Here is a 20329-nt window from a genome sequence, read left to right as displayed (position 1 = left end):
AGCACGTGGACTGCTGAGGAGAATCTTCACTGCTGATGCCAATGGTGCACTTTTCTGTAGAGCAACAGAATGCTTCCATTTTCAAGTACTGTCAATCTTGAAACATTAAATTCACTTAAGAAAAAGTGACTGAAGCTTTGACAGCTTTGAAGCATTCCTCTTCTCTGAAGCTTTTAGGAGTCAAGGAACTGTATTGAGGCATCAAAGAGAGCTTCAGAGCATTCTTATGTGCCACCTCAGGCTCTTGCCACACATTATAAGGCAGAGAGTGTTCCTCTTATTGAAGGAAATTGAGCAGAGATATCCTAAGTCCAACAATCTGAATGTTCAAAAAGGTCACAAGCGGTTATCAGCATAAGCTACATTACAGGATGAATTTGAAAACAGAATCTTTAACTTAAATTGGTACCTCCATGTGTATTCGTGATGGTAACGTACTTGCTAAAAATTGCAGTTCGTGCTACAGGTGGTCTGAGAGCCTCTGTGTCAGACATGCTATTTCAAAAAAAAGTCTTCCTGTTACAATAAGGTGAGTCTTATTAAAAGAAAGTGTCAGAGTTTACCAGCTTTTGCCACATGGTGTCAGAGACACCATGGTATTTCCCTATGCTTAAATTTAGGAGCTAGCTACTGTATCTGATAAATGTCTAAACAAGTTAGTTATTTTTATGATTAAAAACAAGTGGATACTTACTACAGTCACTTACAGAAAACTGGTGCATCTCTGTTGTCATCTGGATTTCTCTTTGCATCTAGTTGTTAACCACTGGCAACTGGCTCAGATATACTAATTGTAATTAGATTTTATTTCAAGTGTATTTCAGTTTTTGGTGAAAAATAGTCACACTCATTTGGGCTTCCAGGTTTGCTAGGTCATTAAGAATCAGTTAGTTTTTTCTTTTAAGATTAATGCTCTGCACAAACTTGTAAGAGACCTGGGTTCTCTCACCAGTTTCCTGATCTGGTCTTGCTCTCCAGAATGGCAGAAGCTACAAGTGTAGAGGCAGCTCTATCAGAAGAGGGGAGGGAAGATGACCTCCTGGGGTTACTGCAGCAACAATCATCTGCCACCAGTGCTGACTGAGTTCCATCCTGCTCTCTTGCAGGAGGAAGAATAGTGTAGTGTAGGGACTGCAGTGGGGGTGATCCTGTCACAGGGTGCTCCATTCACTGCTGGGCTGTACATCATCCTGGTCATTCTAGGGATTAGCTCTCATGATAGATGCCCCCTTCCATGGTTTGCATGCTGTCGTTTCAACTTTCTCTCTGGTCTGTAGCCCATCTCGCTCCAGGAAGCGAGATGGGCTACAGCGTCCTGTTCATGACTTAGCCCTCCAGCTGGATCACTCAGTGTTCCCCCTTCCGGGGTACAGTCCTTTGAATCCTTTGACCCACAGTGACTCAGGCAGTCTTCCAGTTCACTGTCCTCATCGCTCTATTGCACGCTCTTGGTGGCTGGTAGGGGAACCTGGGCCTGCCCTCTTCTCAAGGTTCCAGTCCAGAGACCCTTAACCCAGCAGTTCTGGGCTTTTCACTCTCTGCCCTCACTGCTCCTACTCTGGACTGCTTCCTACCCCCCAGGTTCCCCTTCTCTCTGGGTGTACCAGCTCCAAACCCTCTTCCCAGAGAGTGGCTGCCCTATCCCTGCAGTAGCCCCATTCTGTTCCCAGCTACCTGGCTCTTATCGGCCTCACCTGTTCCTGCCCAGCTGAGCCTGCTTTCAGTTAGCTACCGGCTCTTTGAGGTGCAGCCTGTGGAATTAAATTGGCCTTCTTGGGCCATCTTAACCCCTTCCAATCTTGTGTGGGGTGGACACCCCATCACAGGTTCTAGGAGATAATATGGAGGGAATCAGCTATACAGTGCAAAGGATTAGGCTGATATTCAATTCCTCCATCCATAGACCCCTAACAAATTAGATAACTGTACTTATTCAGTCAGGTTCTGATCAAACTGTGAAGATGGTGTCAATTCACCTGTGAAAGCAGGTGGTGTCTGCAGGGGCAAGAGTCTATTTAATATTTATTCTGTTTTTCTTGAGTGATTAGTGATATAGGCTGCAATGATTAGGATTTGGAGCAGGAAAACTATAACTTGTTCCTACTTCAAAAAATGTATATGTTGATAAATGACTGAATCAGTAACTAGCAAGATTTAAACAACTTATCTGTTCACGGAATAGAATATGTGATTTGTAAACAGGAGAAGCAGAAGGACTGTAACAGGAAGCCTCTGGGAAGATAGAAAAAGGTCAAGCATGTGAAGAAATTCACATCTCCTTGCTTATCACCTCAAATAGTTGAGCACTAAATGGATTTAAAAGGGGTAGAAGATTTGTACTGCAGAATTCCCACACAATTGCCTATTTTAATCGGTTGTTGAGGGTTATATTTAATAAGGAAGAGCTCTACCAGGAAAATGATTTCGCACAAACTATTCTATCCAGCCTGTGTTAACCCTTATAAAGGCTGAACTAATGCGGCTTTACTGAGGCATGGCTAGCTGGTGGAGGTGGGGGAAAATAGCTCTTAGAATGAATGGTAAAAGGCTGTTTGGCCCTCTTTCTTTGGAGAGACCATTTTATTTTTGTCGAGTCCAGCCTTTTATTGCTACTCAGAGAGATGCTTCTCAGATTGTTATGGCCTCAAGGGACTTAGCCAATGAATTGAGATTCTCTCTATTCTGTTTTGTTAACTTTATCCATGCTTAGTCTTGGATGTGGAAATGAATCGGGGGAGGGGGGAGAGGAAGAATTTTCAAAAGAATAGAATTAAATAGATGCAAGTGTGCCCTACCTGACTAAGACAACTAAACCACTAATTGACTAAGGCTATGCCTACTCTGCCCTGCAGTTTGGATTACGGGGGTGTGAATAGTAGCATGCACCAAAGTGCTGCTCTGTAATTCCCCCACATGAACATTTCAGGCGTTAATTAAAAGGTTTCTAGTTTGTATTAACATAATCCTGTTTGACGAAGATTACATTAATCTGTAGTTCATGGCCACAGTGTCTACATGGGGGAGTTACAGTGCAGCACTTTGGAGCCTTGCTGCTATTCATACTCCCATAGTCCAAACTGCGGGCCGTGTAGGCAAGCCCTTAGGTTAGGCCAACAGTTTGATTTTGAGGTCAAAAATTGAGATGTTTGTTGTAGATAAAGGTTGTTAGAGAGAGCGAAGTAATTGTATCAACATGACATTGCAACGAAAGTAGAGCAGCACAATCCTTCCTCAGTACTACCAAGAATCTAGGGTGTTGATTTTCTGACACGTGGATACAGAAAAATATCAGTAAGACTGACTTCATGGCGACTGTCTCTTTCTTGAGTTCTCACAAAGTCCCAAAATAAATTCTGTTCACAGCATTGCATTTTTTTCCTTATCAGGATACAGTGATATTTCCACAATAGTAACAGCTTTCAATTATTTATTCCTGGAATCAGCCTTTGGACCTGAACTATAATCTAGGGTGATTGGGTAATGAGCTATGTGGGTGTTGTGTTGAAAACACTCTGTTCATTGGTGGAGTTGTTTTGCATTGCTGTCTGGAAAAGGAAGTTTCAGATATTCTGGTGTATGCATAGTGTTTTGTTTTGTTTTTTGAATTACAGTTAATGTGATCAGCAGAAGAGAATGTGTAGAATATTTTATTAAATATTTAGGCCAATTTTTTTTAGTGTTGGGTGTCTAAAAGTTAGGCATCTAAATCCACATTTAGGTACATGCATGAGTGGCCTGTTTTGACAACTTCCAGTGACTTCAGAGATTCATCCCCCTGAAAATCAGGCTACTCATGTTACCACCCTGACTGATAGATTATAGACACCAAACTTTGTAAATGGACTAAATGTTCAAAGCTATTTTTTAATTAAAAAGGACATTTTCAGTGAGACTGTTTTGTGATGTGTCATTCCATATTCTTTATGAAAATATGCTTAGGATATGAATGACATAACAGATATACTTTATGCCAGATGGCTTATGTGAGATATCATTAGAAAGCTTATGATTTACTGAATGAGATTATCCAGTTTGTATGCCTGTGTCATTTCTGAATCTGAAGTTAGGAATCTTGACTATGTATCTGTATTTCAACTATGTTACGTTGAGTGACACCCACTGCTAGCGCTTCAGGTACAACAATGGAAAAGCCAGACAGGGGTGGATGGCCCATCAGGTAGGGCAATGAGCTGTGAAAAGCTTGGCATTCCTGTGGATGCGCCATACTGCCACTGACTCACGGACACTGTGATACTACAGGATCAGGTAGTCTTGTCTACAGGGTCAGGAAAGTGGGGGGCAGGTTTGGGAAACAAAGGATTCCCGCCTTATGTAAATCCTATTTAAGGGCGAGGAGGAAGGTAAACAGGACCCCTCCTCTCCATGGCTTGTCTGCCCAAGAAGAAAGACTGCAAAAGGGAAGGCAAGGGGGGAGTCCAGACAGAGAGGACTCTAGTCGGAAAAGGATTATTACTGAACTCTGAACCACAGAAGCTTTGCAAACTGCCTGCAACAATATCTAGGGTGAGAAATACTATTTGTAACCAATTTCATTAGTGAAATAGCTTAGTTTACATGTTTGATTTCATTTGCTTGGTAATGTGCTTTGTTCCGTTTGTTACCCCTTTTACCACTTAATCTGCCTTTTATAGTTAATACAATTGTTTTGTTTATTAAACCCAGTTTCTGTAATTTCTAATTGTGGGGGTAAGAAGTGTGCACACCTCTCTTCACATTGAGGGAGGGGGCAAATGTCATACAGTATCTTTGGGTCTGCACTCCAAGGGAGGTGGATATCTGAGTGCTGGAGCAAGTCGCTTAAAAGGAGTCTTCCCAGAGTGGATCTGCAGCTGGGTGTGGCCCTGCCTGTGTGTGTATTAGAGGAGATTTTGAGAGCCTGACTCAGCAAGACAGGTTAAAGCGGGGAGGGATAGCTCAGTGGTTTGAGCATTGGCCTGATAAACTGAGCATTGGCCTGATAAACCCAGGATTGTGAGTTTGATACTTCAGGGGGCCATTTAGGGCACTGAGGTAAAAATCTCTTTGGGGATTGGTCCTGCTTTGAGCAGGTGGTTGGACTAAATGACCTTCTGAGGTCCCCTCCAACCCTAATCTTCTATGAAAGGGAGCCCATGCTGGCAGAACAAGTAGAATCAGTGATATCTCAGCAAATCAGGTGGCTTCCCAAGGGATCCAACCCATCACATGCTTATTTGAAAATCTGGATTTTTTTTTGGAGGTATACCTATCTCCTAGAACTGGAAGGAACCTTGAAAGGTCATGGAATTCAGCCGCCTGCCTTCACTAGCAGGACCAGGTACTTATTTTTGCCCCAGATCCCTAACTGGCCTCCTCAAGGATTGAACTCACAACCCTGGGTTTAGCAGGCCAATGCTCAAACCACTGAGCTATCCTTCCCCCCAAACAGCCAGATGTGGCCCAGCCAACACCCCGATCTGACCTCCCCCTGTTTTTTACCCCTGACGGCCCCCCTGGGACTCCTGCCCCATCCACCTGCCCCGCCTCTGCTCCCTGTCCCCTGACTGCCCCATCCAACCCCTCCTCCCATTCCTGACTCTCCCCCTCCCCCCATCCACCCCTTCTCCTTCCTGACTACCCCCAGGAACCCCTGCACCCATGTTTCCCACCCTCTGACCACCCCAACCCTTGTCCACACCCCTGACCACCATCACCACCACCCTGAACTCCCCTGCCCCCTTACCATGCTGCCTGGAGCACTGGTAGCTGGTGGCACTACAGCCGCACAGCCCAGAGCACCAGGACAGGTAGGCTCGCTGGAGCCAGCCACGCCACTGCGCAGCACAGAGCACTGGGTCAGGCCATGGCTCTGCAGCTGTGCTGCCCCAGGAGCTCGTAGCCCTGCCGCCCAGAGCATTGTACCGGCAGCTCAGTGAGCTGAGGCTGCGGGGGAGGGGGAACAGCAGGGGAGGGGCCAAGGGCCTAGGGGCCGGGCAGGCAGGTCCCACAGGCCATAGTTTGCCCATCTCTGTCCTAGAACATGCTTTGGAATTGATCAGAGGCTGCATTCAAAAATTATTGCGCACACAGAAATGCCCTTGAGTTGACAGTAAGGCTTTCACAGGCTTGGACAAAGAAAGATTTCAGAGTAGTTCAGTGTTGATAGTAAGGAGACACGAGAACTGGCATTTTATTGTCTTCGTAGCAAAGTCAGCTACTGGCCCATTACAAAATGTTTTGAAATAGCAGGAAATATTTTCCTTTACTTTTTAAACTAAGTTTTTGAGGGGAAATTATTCTTTAAAAGACATTTATTATAAACACGTGCTTGTAGCATTAATGGAATTTTGTTGATTTCAAGTTATTTTTTTAACTAGTCAAAGTTCAGATTTGGTGTAGGTCTTTTAATGACCACAGATCCCACTATTTCGATTTCTCTTCTGTGACATTCAAAAAAAACAAGTGGGCTGTCAGAATTATAAAACTGTGTACTGTTTGGGTAGAGCAGGGGTCAGCAATCTTTCAGAAGTGGTGTGCCGAGTCTTCATTTATTCACCCTAATTTAGGGTTTTGCATGCCAGGAATATATTAACATTTTTAGAAGGTCCCTTTCTATAAGTCTATAATATATAACTAAACTATTATTGTATGTAAAGTAAATAAGGTTTTTAAAATGTTTAAGCAGCTTAATTTAAAATTAAATTAAAACGCAGAGCCCCTCAGACTGGTGGCCAGGACCCAGGCAGTGAGAGTGCCGCCGATAATCAGCTCACGTGCCGCCGTCGGCACACATGCCATAGGTTGCCTACCCCGGGGTAGAGTATGTTTAATTACAAGTCTGTTGGTGAGTAGATTAAAATGACTTTTGTATCCCTTGTTAGTGACAATGAAGCAACGCACTAATTGGCTTAAACTCAATATTTTGTATTGTACCAAATTAAATTTTTCCGGATTGTGTTGCCCAACAGAAAAATGGCAAGAACTCTAACTTTATGGATTTCTTCTGTATGTTTTGGAAAAAAGATTGAACCCTGGTTACGATTAACATTAGCAAGTAATGGGATTAAAAACTAGCTCAAATACAAATGTGAAAGTAAGGCTGAGCTACAGTAGCAAGGAATTAATTGAATGGTTCTTTGTCCCATGTCTTCTGGCAGAGAAAAACTATCAGCCTTCCAAAATACATTACTTGGTAGCTCCATAGTATAGCTTTGACAGCAATATCAAATGATTAACAAATTACCCAGCTGTGTTTATTACAATGCTGTGTTCTTTAACTGAAGTGAAGTTTAGAGTTGGCAGTTTTAATTGTCTAAAAAATGAGTGTTTCTATCTGCAGCACTAAAATAGTCAGGAACAAGTTCTATGCTACTTCACAATCAAGCCTGAATTAGCGGGAGATCCATAAGACAAAGAAATAAGTTTTTCCAGCAGTGATTTCTAGACTTTAGGCTTAAGGGCATGATATACTTAAGGAGTGACAAAAGCAAGGGTTTGTGCAGTAAAGTAGACTCCATGCATCTTCAATTACATGCTCCCTTTATGGATGTTTTAGAGCAGTAAACAATCTTTCTTGTTTAGGCAAAAGGCATTTGCCACTGAACTATCAGCTATAAAATGACAGTTACAGCTATATAAAGCTCACAGTGGACTGGAACTTTTGAACATAAAGCAGAAACTGATGAGACTACTTCAAATCTAGTTTCCTAAATATACATTATCCAAAAAAAGGCATTTTGATTAGATCCATCATTATGCAATAGGACCTCCAGAGTAACTAACACCTTGGGAGTAGAGGTTGTTTCGAACTCTGAACAAAAACATTATGGTTGTTCTTTCAAAAGTTTACAACTGAACCTTGACTTAATACAGCATTGACTTACTATGCAGCTTAGAAATGCTGTTTTTAACCGTCTTAATTTAAATGAAACAAGCACACAAACAGCTCCCTTACTTTGTCAAATTGTTTTTAACTTGCTTTTTTTTTTAGTAGTTTATGTTCAACACAATACTGTACTCGTTTTTTTTCCCCCTCTCTGCTGTTGCCTCATTTAGAACTGGAAGTATGCAATGAGGTGTGTGGTTGCCTGGTTAGTTTGTAACTCTGTGGTTCTACTGTATATATCCTGCTTTTCTAAAAGTGTGTCCTATGTCAGCAAAAAACTATCAGTCTTTCAAAATTAGGCTGTTGTAGAGATAAAATTGCATCTCAGGGCCTTGTCAATAAAAGCCATATAGTGTTCTGTGTATGGAGGACATAAGTAGAGCCCCACAAATCTGCAGATATAAATAGGCTATCGGTGGACCATGTTTGCAGATTGAATGCAGACACAAGTTTTATATCCATGCAGGGCTCTACACATGAGCACTCAGATACTGTGCTAAGTACTCTAGAAATCCCCATAAATGTAAATAATGAATGCATTTCACACTGACTTCACTTCCACTCCTGCTGGGTCCCTATTAAGTATCTCAGGGTTGAAATTCCCAGAAGTTTTACTCTTGACACATTTCAATGCCATCACTTATGGAACATAGCAAAGGTTGCAAAAAGGGCTTTGTCGCCACAGAAGAGGTACTGTACTCACCACTCAGTGGCTTCTGGCAATTCTAGGCATTAGCTCCGCCCAGGTCAGTGCCCCTTCCACCATTGCTGCTCTCCTGTCACTTATAGGATCGCTGTACAGCTGCTTCATGACTCAGCCTCTAGCCAGGTCAGGTCACATCCTGGTTCTCCCTTCTAGGGGACTCTATCAAAGTCTCTCTGCACAAGCAGCATCATTCAGTCCTCACACCTGCTGTCCTGACTGCATCACTCCCACAGTGACTCAGGCAGTCTTCCCATTCACTGCCCTAGCAATACCACTCTGCAATGGTTAGCACAGGAACCCAGGTCTGCCCTCTAGTTCAGAGTCCAGTCCAGGGCCCTACAGCAATCAGTTACAGTCTAGAACTTCATCAACCCTACCGCTCTCTTGCCTAGATTATTCCCTACTATGCTTCTTTATGCTTGTCCTTTATCAGTCTTTTAGTCAGACCCATCCCTCTTAAGCCTGCTAGCTTAAACCTTATCTCAGGGGTTCTTATATCTTCCCCTCTTTCCTTCTCCCTTACCTCTGGAAGAAAGACTGCAGACCTCCTTCTTGCTACCTGAGCCACTGTGGTTAGCCTCTTGGCTTTATAGAAGTTGTGCCTGTTCCCTCACAGGTGAGCTTCCTTCTCATTAGCATTCTCCATACAGCCTAAATATGCCCTATTTGCAGCTTAATTGGCTGCCTGAAGCTGACTGGGGACAAGGCCACTTCCCATCATAAATCAGAATGTCTTAAATTCACTGTAACCTCTACCTGGCATCCTAAGGGCCATTCTGACATATGGGGATCCCCGAATTAGAGCTGTTCTAACCATGGCACTTTATACAGAGTGTAAAGGAATCATGCCTGAAAAGGTGAGTGGCATAGGAATTGCTATGGTAGCTTTTATGCCACTCAGTGATTCCCATATGCTGAGGGAAGCCTCCACTGACATCAGCATTATGGCTGTTGCACCACTCCAGCAGCCATGGTGGGGCTATAGAGTAGTATTTTGTTTTATTGAATTTTTTTAACTTTTCAGTGCCCTGGCTGGGCAGGAATTCCAGTCAGAGACTGGAAAGGTCTCTTCAGTCACCCTGTGTCCATTGTAGTTGTAAGAGCTTGTCTTATGAGGCTGTTGCACAGTCTGACAAATCCCATTGTTTGGACATTTTCCTGGTATTCAGCCAATCTTTTTTTCCTTTATTAATCTCATTATTACCTTTGCATATTACAGCCCTCCATTACCTCCCATAATTAAGGTCAGCATAGAGTTGACTTTGTGCAAGTGGCTGTAAATTACCTTCACATATACCCCTTCCTTTTTATTTACCCAACCCCATCATGATGAAATTATGAATCGTGCCTAAATTTTAGGTCTAATTATTTAAGATGAGAAGTATTGTCAGTGGAAGACTACTTAATAATATATGGTATTTTACTGTCACTTGCAGCAGTTAAGTTAGAAATTATTGTCCTAGGCAAAGTTCCTGCAACTGGCTCCAGGTGGGAGGTTTGAATGCATTTAGTGAACTGTAACAAGGAATCCTGATCATTAGGCTCAGAGAGGTAATCAAAGCTAGAGAGGAAGAGTGTAGCGCATTGGAACATTCTGGTTGTAATTCTAACATTAAATAAAAAGTACATGAATAAAAATAATTTTCCCTGATTTGTACTGATGTGCATAATAAACTGGTAAATTTGACCAACTACTCTTGCACCAAATTAATATAAAACCAGTACATACAAACTGTATTTCATGAAAAAATATACATCGTTATCATGACTAATCAAGACAGAATGGTGGTATCTGTAAAAATATGCTACTGAAGGTTCCTGCGAAACAAAGTGCACCTCAGTATTGATGAATAATCCTTGGCCAGTCTTTGGCTAAATAAATTGGGGCTTTGATGGCAGAAAGACTCCTAGAATTCTCTCTTTTGTACTGGAAGAATCCTAAAAAGAGTAGAAGAAATTACAAGTCTTGTTTGTTTTCAGTTTCTTGTCCAAAACCGGTACAATCATGGAAAGCTTCTATTGAAATCTCAGGCTCAGTCCACCTTCTGGACAAGTGTTTGTACAAACTCTCACACGTTATAAGGAAGGACAGGTGCATTCTGACGAGAAATGCATTTGTTTTACTGGTCTTGTAGTGCTACAAATCTCAGATCAAATTCATAGTAGAAATTGTGTTTGTGTTTATTTTCAAATTGTCCCAGAGTATCCTAGGCACTTTACAGAATCATATAAAAAGACCAAGTCCTTGTCCCAAGGAACTTACAAGCTAATAGCCTGCTCCTACTTCCATTGACATCAGTGGTGCAGAACCAAGCACTAAAACCCTGTTCTCTGTGCAGACAGTCCCCTGCACCGACCAAAGCTCATTGCAGGATCAGGGCCAAGGGATGTATCTACACTAACATTTTTCTCTCAAAGTTTTCCACCTTTGCAGCCAATGTGGCAACTTCACACGCATAGCATTGATGGAAGTACTGGTGTAGATAGGTCTCCAGGCTCCTGCAGTTGTGTTCATCACTTAACTCATCCAGAGCAGATGTAGAAGACATGAGAATAAAACTGCTGGCACTTTTTCTACACTAGAGCTGCACTGGTTTTAGCACTGGCAGGAAGTTTTAGGGAGAAAAGACTGGTATAGACAAGGCCTAATTTTAGATGCCCTGCAAGAAAAGGATGGCCAGGGAAAGGAGTACGGGAGAGCAATGGTTACAGGCATAGGATTACACAGTACCCTGATTGCCATGTGTGCTTATCTTGAGGTTCTGTTACATATATTGCTTCCGCTTGTCATTCAGATAAGATATGTATATGTCCCTTGTCTTGTCTTGGGATACGTCTACAGGGAGGTGTAATTCCCAGCATAGGTAAACATGCACATGATAGCACCTTAAAATAGCAGAGTGGCTGTGGCTGCTCGGGCTGGCCACTCTTTGTTTGTACCTGGAGGTCGGGCAAGACTGTACTCAGGGCAGGTCTACACTACAGTGCTACTTCGGCGCAGTGGCACCACTGTGGTGAAGACATGTTATGCCAATGGGAGAGCGCTCTCCCATCAGTGTAATTTCTCCACCTCAGTGAGCAGCGTAAGCTCTGTCAACGGGAGAGTGTCTCCTGCCAACATAGCACCAGTGTAGACAGTGAAACTCATCTCACTGCGGGGGGTGGGGGGGATGTTTCCACACCCATGCACAATGTAAGTGAGATCAAATTAAGCAGGAGTGTAGACTTGCCCTTAGGCAGCTTGAGCAGAGCTAGCACAGGTATGTGTACCCAGACTGGGAATAACACCTTCCAGCTTCTATGTAGACATGCCCTGTGTCACAGTCCTTCCCATCAGTGAAGCAGCAGATATTTAAGGAGCAGCTGTTTTTGGTTAACTTTATTTTAGCAATAAATCTCTAATTGCACTAATCAATTTTTTTAACCTATAAAATAAAATTTTCTGTAAATTTTAAGCATAGATTTCTCATCATTTTAAAAAAATGTGATTGCTTTGTTCCTTTGTTTCATTTTTTTAGCCTATTTGCAAAACTGAATTTTGGATGTGCCAGCAACTAATGTGGTAGGGCAGCAAGACAGTAGCAATTAACTGCACAGATATGCTACATAGCTAGAATACTTAGATGTCTGTGTGCCAGAGCAAATCTCCACTACTCCCAATCTTCCGCTGGCCTAGGTGAGGGCTGCCCCTTAGCTTTTGCCAGGGCTGAGTAGGTCTGAGTCAGCGAGCTGCATCTGGCTCCCTGCAGCCACCGTGCTCCACTATCTCTAAGCTGCATATTGACCTAGTGGAGAATCAGGGCCTTGGGGCTACTTGCATTTTTACATGAAGACACAGGATTAAACACTTTGCTGAATTAGGCCTTTGGATTCCAATGCTCTCCACAACCTCTCTAATCACTGGATTCTTGGTGCCCTGATCCTATTGTGAGTGGTTCTAGTCTCTGATTTGCTGATCCTTGTGTCAGTCATACTCCATCATCTCTGTGAGGCAGGGAGTGTTGCTTTTTTCAACAGGTAGAGAAAAGAATAAAATGTAGCTTGGTAAATTTAGCCAGCAGCTGTTCAGTATTTAGTGCTTGAATGTACTGTAGAAAAAAAACTGATTGGAAATAGCCTGTTGTGTTGTCTTAGCTGTGTATTACACTCTTTAGTATGGTTTCCACATATCAATAATGTCACAATAGCTGGTGTTTTCAGTCACTAGTGAAGCTAAAGTATCACTCACACCATTGGAGCATGCGGCACTGTTCCAACCGTTGTAACAAATTTCCCAAACCTCAATTAAAAATAATGCAATGACCAATCTTTTGATTTAACAGTTTTCTCCTTTGAGTGTATTTACTGTTACAGTGTTATCTTATTTCTGAAGTTGTAGCAATGTTTTCTCAGCTGTGAGAGGGATGTTGAATATTGTACCAATAGGGCACTTTCTTCCCCTCTTATAAAGGTGAGAATATTCTAACCTTCAAAACAGCATTCTCCTCCCCACATATAACCTTATCCTTTTACATAGGACTAATAGTAGCATCGAAGATAACACTAAATACTAAATGGAGAGTTATTGCACTTAAATGCTGGGCTATTAACTGATAGGTGCCTTGTTCCGAGATGGTAAGTGATTACCAGATTGGCTCAAAGCTAGATGCCATAGCAGTACTTAATTGTGATGGATTCATTTGGCTGAAATATGTCGCTCTTGTAATTCAGCTATTTCATTAATCTGATTGAATGCCATCCAGCCTTTAGAGTTGTGTGAGAGAAAGGTAGCTAACACATGAGGCAAGAACACTAGCCTCTGCATTAGACTATAAAATAACCATTAGGACAACTAATGCTGAAATTGAATTGCTTCATAGAAATTTAGTTTCCAAGCATAATATTAATTAGCTATAAGCCTGATGAATATCAAGAATTAATTAAAACTTTTCAGTGGCCTGGGTGGGTTTTAAATATTATCATTATTGCTCCAGTATTTTTAGTTTTTATGCTAATTGCTTTTTAGAAAGCATGAATGGAATAATCTACAGTAGCGATGTGAGGTACAAACAATTTACTGCAACATTAAGAACTACTGCTTGGCCTCCTCGTACACAGTTTTCACTTTTTCTTCTAAAATTTATCTGCAGTTTTTTTTAAACTCCTTTGTACGTGCAATACAAATCAAAAGGACATGGGTCAAGGTTTACAGGCCCAAATTTTATCCGTAGTATTTCTTTTCAACAAAGTTAAGAATTATAACTTGGAAGCTGTCTACTTTTATTTTTGGTAAAGGGACAATAGCTACATTACCACTGGAGATTATTTTTAAAATTTATTTAAAAATGCTAGCTAGAATTCCTGATTATTTTTGCAATATAAAGAAAACGCCTCAAACAGACTAATTATTTAATACATAAAACAGTCACTGATTAACAAAAATGAATAAGCTATGAATTATAACTGGAAGAGAATTCATAATTAAAATCAGCATTTGGCTCTCTCTTGAATGTCATCTTAAGGCTAAAAATGCTTCCATGTTTATGACACAGGATATGTGGATGCATGATGATGATGAAAAAGTTCCTCTTTTGCGTATTAAAGCAGGAAAGAAACTAGTTTATAGTAAGACACGAGTGCTCGTATTGCCACTTTCTCAAGCTATGTTACTCTGCACAGCCATCAGCGTGGATCTCATCAAGAGAGGAATCTGCAAATGTAAAATCAAAACATTACCTTAAATTATGGTTTTGTAGAGACTTACTTATTTTTTTTAAATCAGTGCCTGCTTTATGGAGAAAGGGTTTTGTTTTGGATATTTGTGAAGCGATGTAGACGGACTCTCAGATTTTTATAGCATTAATTCTAACATCCCAGCAGTTGGGAAAGTGCTAGCTCATTATTTCATAAACAGTTTTGTAATATTGACATCAATTCAGTTGCTAGAAAATTTGTTTAACGTGCTCTTTCCTTCCTGAGGAAAATGTCTGTAATATAACCATTTTTAAAATATACAGCATGTAGTAACACAAATATATAAATATGGGGTTCCTATTAATTTGGGGGTGCTGTTACAATAGATTAAATTCCTTATCCTCCCCCACAAGAGAACCTTAAACTTTCCAGTGTAGGCAGTACAAAATTTTACTCTATATTATCCTAAACAAGTGACAGTAAACATGTAACAGCTCAACACTACTACATTCGTTAATCACACTTTAAGGTACTTTTATAAATAATTTTATAAATAATTTTATAAATATTACAGACTAGAGTAGTATATTTTACAGTTGGGTATAAGCACATCCATAGATGGTGTTTATAGCTGGCTATAAGCCATGGTTACAAACAAACAAACACAAACAATCTGTTCACCTGTTGGAACCTAACAATCTCTAAATCAATTACGCACTTATCAAAACATCCATTGTTTATTATATTAACCCTTTATAAACTATTCATAAATGTGCCCTTAATATAAATTGCGACAATTTTTTTCTAATGCCCCAGAGCCAGTGAGTGAGTGTGAGGTATAATTTCTTTTTTATATGTATGTTCCATGCAACTGGAAGGACAGAATACAGAAGCTTACTGCAGCTAAATACTCCAAAACACAAAGATGGAAATTGTGTTTAATACAGTGATGGTCCCGTGAATCCACCATATTGCCAGAACATTCAAAAGGAGTAAGGTCCTGATTCAGCTAGGTACCTATGTACAATGCCTAGTTTTAAGCAATAATCCTCCACTGAAGTCAATGAGAAGCTTGGCACCTGCTAAAGTCATGTAAATGATTGATATTAAACATAAAACTGGTAAAAAGTTAATCACTGCAGATGTTATTTACAAAGGTACAATTGATTCTCTCTCCTTTTCTCTTTAAATAGTGCTGGCCCTAAAGGAGATAACATTTATGAATGGAGATCAACTATACTTGGACCTCCAGGTTCTGTATATGAAGGAGGTGTTTTTTTCCTGGATATCACATTTTCATCTGATTATCCATTCAAGCCACCAAAGGTAAGGGTAAGGTTTTTATTTATAGTAACCAAGATTTTTAAAAATGACTAGTGATTTTTGGAGAAAGGCCTTGATTTTCAGATGAGTGCTCAGCACTTTCTGAAAATCAGGCCCCTTTAAGATGTCCTAAAAGATGCCCCAAAACCACCTTTGAAAATCTTGGCAAACAATTTCAAGAAATATGTCTGCTTCACAATTCATACTGGTTTTTTTTCCCCAGCTTTCCTAGTGGTCAATTGAGTGATAATTCTAAAGTAATTGGTCAGATGTAATAGGTAGGGTGACCAGATGTCCCGTTTTTAAATGTACAGTTCCGTTTTTGGGGAACTTTTTCTTATGTAGGCACCTATTACTCCCCACCCCCTGTCCCCTTTTTTCACAGTTGCTATCTGGTAGCCCTAGTAATAGGTGAAAAACTAATTCCAATAAAAGATATCTTCTCTTTACACATAAGTTTCATAGCAAACAGTAACAAAACGAAAGGATATTAGAACTGAATGAATTCAACTAAAAAAATGTTACATTATACCTTCCAGTTGGCTAAGAATCCTATGATAGTATCCATTATTATAAAATGTCAGTGTAACTGAAACTGATTAGATCTGCCTTTTTGACTGTCACTGCACATTGAAGTGTCTTTATTTATTTACGTATGTTGGTTCCTTGGGGCACAACATAAAGAATAATGCATTCTCAGACTTCCCAAAAAGCACAAAACACAAACCATAATGTTCTTTGACGTAAGTTTGTTTTCATGGAACGACGAAGAGTTTTTGCAGAATATTTCTAATTCCACATCAAGATTATACTATTATGTGAGTTGGGTGAGTTTCATGAAACATTCAGATGTGTCTCCCAAAGTACAGTAAAATTAAAATGGATGTTTTACTCATCTCTGCCATAAACTGTGCCTTCTGCAACTAATGCATTGAAATATTTCTCACTCATTTTGTTTATGCACAGAAACCATTTTCATACTATACAAATATTAATCTGAAATCAATTAAAACAGAAGGATGATGGCACTTACTGCAGTAGAAATGTGTTATAGTAATTCCTGCCTAACAGGGATGTGATGATGATTTAGTATGCAAAATGCTTTGAAGATGACAATAGCTATACATTCCCTAAAAAGCAATATTTAAATATTGCACAGTTAGGTACAGAAAAGTAAGGTTGCACAGTCAGGTACAGAAAAGTAAGGAAAAGACAAAGCTAAGATTACACATTCAAGCCATTTTTTCATATGTATGCATTGCAATAATTGTAATATAGTCTTGCTCATGATCAAACTGTTACTCAAACACCATATTATCTTTATACTGAATACACGCTGTATCTGTAGTACTATGTATGACTCTGTGTGCATGCCAAAGAGTCTGTATAAAGTGATTTACCTACCAGATGTGCAGTGAATGAGGCCAAAGCTCCCGCAGAGTTACAATGAATGAAGCAAAATGTACACTTTAATAAGTGCATTTTACAAAATATGCAGTGAACGAGAAAGGTCTCTGCAGAAGTTCTGCTCCATTCAGAATGCATCCTTCAAAACTTCTGCTACCCAAAAGCTAGGGACAGGCTATTCACAGATAGCATTTAATGATTTTTGTCTGTAACTTTAGGTTACTTTCCGTACCAGAATCTATCACTGCAACATCAACAGTCAGGGAGTCATCTGTCTGGATATACTGAAAGACAACTGGAGCCCTGCTTTGACTATTTCAAAGGTTTTGCTGTCTATTTGTTCTCTCTTGACAGACTGCAATCCTGGTAAGCAAATTCTGATTTACCAAGCATGAACTCTTGCTCATTTGCTGCAAAAAAATGATTCAGTAGATGATTCTCTGCTGAATAATTCTGTCATTCTAAAAATATATGTTTGAGATTAGAGATTAAAATCCCTTGTTTTATTTAAATCCATCTAAACTTGTATCATGGCAAGATTGCTCCCTGTAATAGATTTTCTAGCCTTTGCATAGCCAGTGCCAAGATCTGCACTTCAGCCCTTAGCTCTCATATGGCTCTTTTCACTGATCCATCTTTAAGGAGGGTAAATAGCATTATCCCATTTTACAGAAGGAGGAAATGGGGTTACAGAGAGTTGACATGACTTGCCCAAGCGTACACGGCAGGTCAGTGGACAATCCAGAAACAGAACTCAGATCTCCTGACTACCAGTCCGTTACCTTAACCACTTGACCATTATATGAAAAACAGCATCCTGTTCAGCCTCCTTAAATATATTTTTTGGGGAGAGGAAGAGAATAAAATGAAAATTTGTAAGAGGTGACTGTTTCAAACAACTCCAAGACCGTGAAACTGGAAGGAATATGGCCCAATACTTTTAAAATCAATGGATTTATTTTGGATTTACACTAGGTTAAATGGGAGCAGGATTTGGTCAAGGATTTTATCATGAAAGAGCCTTGAATTCATTAATATACACAGCACTATGCGTCCAGCACTTTGCATTCATAAAAAAATGCTGTAAATTAGTACATACAGTTACTCTATGAAATATCTAAGTTTTCATGTTTGTTCATTTGAAGCTACATTCTGTTGTTTTCAAATAAAGGAAGGGGGAAAGCAAAGAAGGTGAAGTGTTAATGGTAAATCCTATCCCTGTAAACAAACAACATTTCAGCTTCCCTGCTTTTCTCTCTCTTTTATTTCAAGTTGTTAAAGGGGTTGAGTTGGGAGTGAGTTGACCAGGGCAGGGAGCCAGAGCTCAAATTGAATGAGACTGAGGGAGAGCGCTTTCCCTGGTGCTGCCCTGTTTTTCGCAGTGTAGATGTACTCTGAGGGACCAGTGAGGAGGTTCTTTACAGAGAATGGGCTTCCAGTTGAGGTGGTAGAATCTGGTGCGACTGTATGAAAATTTAGCTTGGAAGTAACCAACTGTTCTTTTAAGGGTGTCATGAGGAAATCTTTCAGACCATGCTTTTGTCACCTCTGACTGGTGATGTGTTAATCTGCACAGGAGCAGTTTGGCCTCCTGTGGCATGTGAAGTTTCTTTTTTTAAGTTTAACATTTTAAAAGTGTGAATTATATATACATTGCATAATATCAAGTAGTTCCAGACACAAATGGCTTATGGGTTGCTTCTAGTTTTACACAACTCCTAGCCTGTAGCTGTTGTTCAGACAGTCAGCTAAAATGAAAAGCTATAACATTAAACACAGATGTCTGTCTGTCTTCTAAATAAACTAAACGTTGGCGCTCGCAGATAATCAAAACAGATTAAAATCCTTCCTATTCATTCATTGGGTGTTTGTTCTTGAAAATGGCTTGTGTGTCAAGACCTCTGCTACAAAGCCTAGCATTTTCTGGCCTAACAAAGACAGTGTACTGGGAAGCAAGTAATTTTTAAAGTGTTTTTCCTTTTTTAATAGAATGATTTCTGATGTTGTTTTTCTTCCCTATCTTCCTCTCCTTTTACCCCAAACCATTACAGCTGATCCTCTGGTCGGAAGCATAGCCACTCAGTACCTGACCAACAGAGCAGAACATGACAGGATAGCCAGACAGTGGACCAAGAGATATGCAACATAAATGACAAACTACTTGTGCTCTGTGAGGGTGCAGAAGGCAACTTTACAGTGTGCAACAAATCTTTATAGCCTTTACAATACGGACTTCTGTGTATATGTTATACTGATTCTACTCTCTGCTTTTATCCTTTTGAAGACTGGGATTCTGCCCCCTAAAAAAGGTAAATGCTATCAGGAGTAGAACTTTGTAGCTGTAGATTAGTTATGTTTAAAAAGCCTACTTGCAAGTCTTGCTTCTTTGGGATATCAAAATGTATTTTGTGATGTACTAAGGATACTGTTCCTGAAGTCAACCAAATATTATAGTGCATTTTAGCCTAATTCATTATCTGTATGAAGTTATTAAAGGTAGCTGTAGATTACTAGGAATTATGTCATTTGTATTAAACCCAGATCTATTTCCAATATGTGGTACATGCTGTTGTGAAAACTGTTTTAACTTTTACCTTTGTCAGTTTGTAATGAAAGGATTTCCTTTTCCCCTTTGTAGCTCAGAGAGCACCCAGTGTATCATCTCAAACACAATAAACATGTTCCCCAAGGAGCAGTTTCTTTGTTTTCCTAATTTAAATTAGAATTGGAGTGAATTTAAATATAACAATGATGCAAAGCTATTGTATCACAGGTCCCGATGGATCATCTGGTAAATTAATATACACAAGCAAAGGCTTGCTATTAAATGTATACCTATGGATTGTTTAAAAGGAAACATTTTCCAGTGGATTTTTTTTTTTAAACAGAAAATATTTTCCTGGTTTTTTGGGTTTTTTTTTAAAACTAACAAGGTTATTTAAGTTAAAATGAGAGCAGTTAGTGAGAGGTTGCTATGGCAGTTACTGTGGATACATTATATGGGCCCAATCCTGCTTCCATAATAGTCAATCTGAGTTTTCCATTCATTTGTTCAGTTGGAGCAGAGCCAGGCTCTTGATAGCTTGAGGCTTCATTTCTTAATTTTAGATGGCAAAAATGTGGCTCGCCCAGCCAGAGAACTGCTATTGTCCATTGAAAAGAGTCTTCCAAAGCCCTCTTGGAGGCTTTGTCAGCTCTCTGGGAAAGAAAGGAATAGAGGAGATTTAGGCAGGGATTATATGATATGAGAAGTGATTGGAAACACTTGTGGGAAAGTGCATTAGTGCAAGTGAAACTGAAAATTAGAAGAGACTTAGACTTCTCACCAGGAAATCTTATGTGCTACAAAAATGCAA

General features: G+C 40.1%; 1 protein-coding gene across 3 annotated transcripts in view; it reads left to right on the top strand.

The window, feature by feature from the left end:
• Positions 1-19668, top strand: part of UBE2E3 (ubiquitin conjugating enzyme E2 E3) — an 83481-nt gene extending 63813 nt beyond the window's left edge. For all 3 annotated transcript variants that reach the window (XM_050916815.1, XM_050916814.1, XM_050916813.1), the window contains exons 4-6: positions 15437-15569; positions 17192-17339; positions 19025-19668. In XM_050916815.1, the coding sequence (XP_050772772.1) occupies positions 15437-15569; positions 17192-17339; positions 19025-19122 (379 nt within the window). In that variant the 3' untranslated portion in view covers positions 19123-19668. The remainder of the gene's footprint in view (positions 1-15436; positions 15570-17191; positions 17340-19024) is intronic.
• The last annotated feature ends 661 nt before the right edge of the window (positions 19669-20329 follow it).

Source organism: Gopherus flavomarginatus, chromosome 10 (genome assembly GCF_025201925.1).
Source record: "Gopherus flavomarginatus isolate rGopFla2 chromosome 10, rGopFla2.mat.asm, whole genome shotgun sequence".
NCBI classification, from domain to species: domain Eukaryota; kingdom Metazoa; phylum Chordata; order Testudines; family Testudinidae; genus Gopherus; species Gopherus flavomarginatus.
Note: the sequence above shows the minus strand (reverse complement) of the source record. Positions and strands in the feature narration are given on the sequence as shown.